Consider the following 3,413-nt stretch of genomic DNA (forward strand, 5'->3'; position numbering starts at 1 on the left):
TGGGTCGCGACTTAACGACCATGGGAAAATGTGGGTCCCCTGGTGTACATAACACAGTAATATGTATTAATTCTGATGGGTTGAACCTGCGCTGTGTCACCAGTAGGTGTCAGACTTTGCCTGCGCATCGCGGACATGGAGAGGCTTTGTGAGCTGAGTGCACCTGCACCGGAGCCATGTGGTCCTGAGGAGAGGAGAGAGAGGACAGCACCACAGCGGCTTCCTTCCTTTATTTACGTCTCATGGTGTTAGTAGTAGGCTATAGGAGCTGTAAATCTATTCATGTCGGAGGTTTTATATTAGTTTATAACTCAGAGTCACTAAGAGATGCAGAGAGGAAGGTTTTCTGTGGACTATAATTAAGAAATCGCGGGTTTTGTTTGGTGCAAACAGCAGGAAAAGAAGACGCGCTCTCGCTGCTGCATGGGTCAACTTCACTTTCGGACCAGAGGAACCAGAGCAGGATCGAATCCGGATCGGATCATCAGACCACTTTTGGGATCTCTGTGGGACCCGTTTTCCACCCACGCGCTTCCCAAACAAACAAACCAACAAACAAACAAACAAACCAACAAACAGCAACAAACAGCATCATCATCATCATCTCTTCTCTTTGTTGTCTGTCTCGTCCACTCTGAGACCCAGAGACCGAGACCTGACTGAGAGGCGTCATGTGACTCCGCATCTGCACTCAGTCTCAGTCTCAGTTGTACCGAGATCACCACGCAACCAGAGGGAGAGAGAAGGAGAGAGGGAGAGAAGAGAGGGAGGGAGGGAGAGAGAGAGAGCGCGCGCTGATCTGAGGAGGAGCTTGCTGCTATAAGATTGACTCCACGCATCATCAGCACCAAAAACTTGCAGCAGCCTCTCAGTCTCCATCCATCCTCATCATCTCTCCAGCAGCGCACTTGCTTTCTGTCTTTCTTTTTTCTTCCTCTTTTTTAATTCTTTACACACACATACACACACACACGCACCAAAAAACCGGTTTATTTCTGTTTTTCTCCACCTCTCCACCTCTACACCTCCTCTTCCCGCCCGTCGGAAGGTGCTCAGGTGCATCTATTTACTATCTCCACTCCTCCACTTCGCTCTCCGCTGGAGTTGATTATTATGGTCACAACCCCCGCGGTGCCAAGGTGGAGCCCCCGCGCGTCTCTCGGATCGGTGCGCTTCTCCAGGGGCTGGGATGCGCACCGGGAACCTCGCGCTTCCTGCCTAGTTTCGGACTCGGGTCCGGGTCCGAGTCCGCCGGGTCCGCTGGGTCGACAAACGGACGCCGCTGCCGGAGGAGCCAGTCCACGCGCAGCAGGATGCCGGTGATGCGCGGGCTGCTCGCGCCGCAGAACACCTTCCTGGACACCATCGCCACGCGCTTCGATGGCACCCGTAAGTAACCAGCCGACCAATCAGGAGAGAGCTTTGTGATGACGTGAACTCTGTTATGGTTAATTAACCCTCCTGCATGTCGTCCTTCTGGGTCAAATGGACCCAATCTGTTTCCTTCCTTCCTTCCTTCCTTCCTTCCTTCCTTCCTTCCTTCCTTTTTCCCCTCCTTCCATCCTTCCCTTCGTCCTTCCTTCTTCTTCCTCTTTTGATCCAGTTGACCTGATCTGTTCCCTATATATACCTCCATCTTCCCTTTTCCCTTCCTTGAATGAATCTGTTCAACTTTCCTTCTTTCCTTTTTCCTTTCCTTCCTTTTTCCTTTCCCTCCTGTTGTCCTTCTGGGTCAAATTGACCCAATCTGTTTCCTTCCTTTCTTTCTCTCATGTCCTTTCCACAATCCCTTTTTTCCTTCCCTTCGTCCTTACTTCTTCTTCCTCTTTTGATCCAATTGACCTGATCTGTTCCCTTTATATACCTCCATCTTTCTTTCTGTTCCCTCCCTCCATCTTTCTTTCCTTCCCTTCTTTCCACAATCCTTTTCCCCTTCCTTCTTTCCTACCCTTCGTCCTTACTTCTTCTTCCTCTTTTGATCCAGTTGACCTGGTCTGTTCCTTATAGGCCTATAACTCCATCTTTCCTTCCTTTCTTCCCTTTCCCCTTCCTTCTTCTTCCTTCCTTGAACGAATCTGTTCCCTCCCTCCAACTTTCTTTCTTTCCATTTTCCTTTCTTTCCATTTTCCTTTCCTTCCTTCCTTCCTTCCTTCCTTCCTTCCTTCCTTCCTTCCTTCCTTCCTTCCTTCCTTCCTTCCTTCCATCCTTCCTTCCATCCTTCCTTCCTTCCTTCCTTCTTTCCTTCCTTTCTCTCTTCTGTCCTTTCCACAATCCCTTTTTTCCTTCCTTCCTTCTTTCCTTCCCTTTGTCCTTACTTCTTCTTCCTCTTTTGATCCAATTGACCTGATCTGTTCCCTATAGGCCTATAACTCCATCTTTCTTTCCTTCCCTTTTCCCTTCCTTCCTTCTTCCTTGAAAGAATCAGTTCCCTCCCTCCCTCCATCTTCTTTTCTTTCCTTTTTCCTTTCCTTTCCTTCCTTCCTTCCCTTCCCCCCTTACTTCTTCTTCCTCTTTTGATCCAATTGACCTGTTCTGTTCCCTTTATATACCTCCATCTTTCTTTCCTTCAATTTTCCCTTCCTTCTTAGCTCCCTTCTTCCTTCCTTGAACGAATCTGTTCCCTCCCTCCAACTTTCTTTACTTCCCTTCTCTCCACAATCATTTCCCCCTTCCTTCCTTCCTTCCTTCCTTCTTCCTTGAACGAATCTGTTCCCTCCTTCCATCTTTCTTTCCTTCCTTTTTCCTTTCCTTCTTTCCACAATCCTTTTCCCCTTCCTTCTTTCCTCCCATCTTTCCCTTCCTTCCTTCCTTCCTTCCTTCCTTGACCCAGGAGGACAACAGTACAGGAGGGTTAAAAAACCTTATTATTTACTTACAAAACGAGGAATATTCAACGTATTCTCTCTCTTGGATGCAACTTTGAAAGTTGATGCTGAAGGACCATGATGAAGTCTGTACAGGATCTGTGTGTGTGTGTGTGTGTGTTGTGCTGCAGCTGATTGATGGCATGCGGCCACATCAGGCATATGAGGCGGTTTGGTTTTGGTTTGTGCTGCTGAGCTGAGACGGAGCTGCAGCCTGTGGTGGTTGGAGCTCATATGACTCAGGCTGCTTCACTTCCATTGTTGTTATTGTAGTTGTTGTTGTTGTGTGCACATGTCCAGGCTGCACTCTGCTGTGTGTGCTGCTGCCACCAGGAAGGAGAAAGAAGGAGAAAGAGAAGGAGAAAGAGAGGGAGAAGAAGGAGTGTTGTGCACTTCACAGTCTGAGGCCTCACAGCTCCAGAGCTTCACCGACACAAATCCTCTTTATTCTGTTCTGTGTTAACTGACTGTGTCTTCTCTCCGTCTCTTCTCCTTGGCCAGGGAGTCTTGTGAACAGATGCGATGAGCAGCCCGTGTGTGTGTGTGTGT

The 3,413-nt window shown here is 48.5% G+C and overlaps 1 protein-coding gene across 1 annotated transcript in view; it reads left to right on the top strand.

The window, feature by feature from the left end:
* The first annotated feature begins 1,116 nt into the window (after nt 1-1,116).
* kcnh3 (potassium voltage-gated channel, subfamily H (eag-related), member 3) overlaps nt 1,117-3,413 on the top strand; it is a 216,546-nt gene continuing 214,249 nt past the window's right edge. The window contains exon 1 of the mRNA XM_085765059.1: nt 1,117-1,389. Within this exon, the coding sequence (XP_085621185.1) occupies nt 1,314-1,389 (76 nt within the window). The 5' untranslated portion in view covers nt 1,117-1,313. The remainder of the gene's footprint in view (nt 1,390-3,413) is intronic.

The sequence above is a fragment of the Trachurus japonicus genome, chromosome 21 (assembly GCF_045865225.1).
Source record: "Trachurus japonicus isolate A0001 chromosome 21, Traja_1.0".
Taxonomy (NCBI): domain Eukaryota; kingdom Metazoa; phylum Chordata; class Actinopteri; order Carangiformes; family Carangidae; genus Trachurus; species Trachurus japonicus.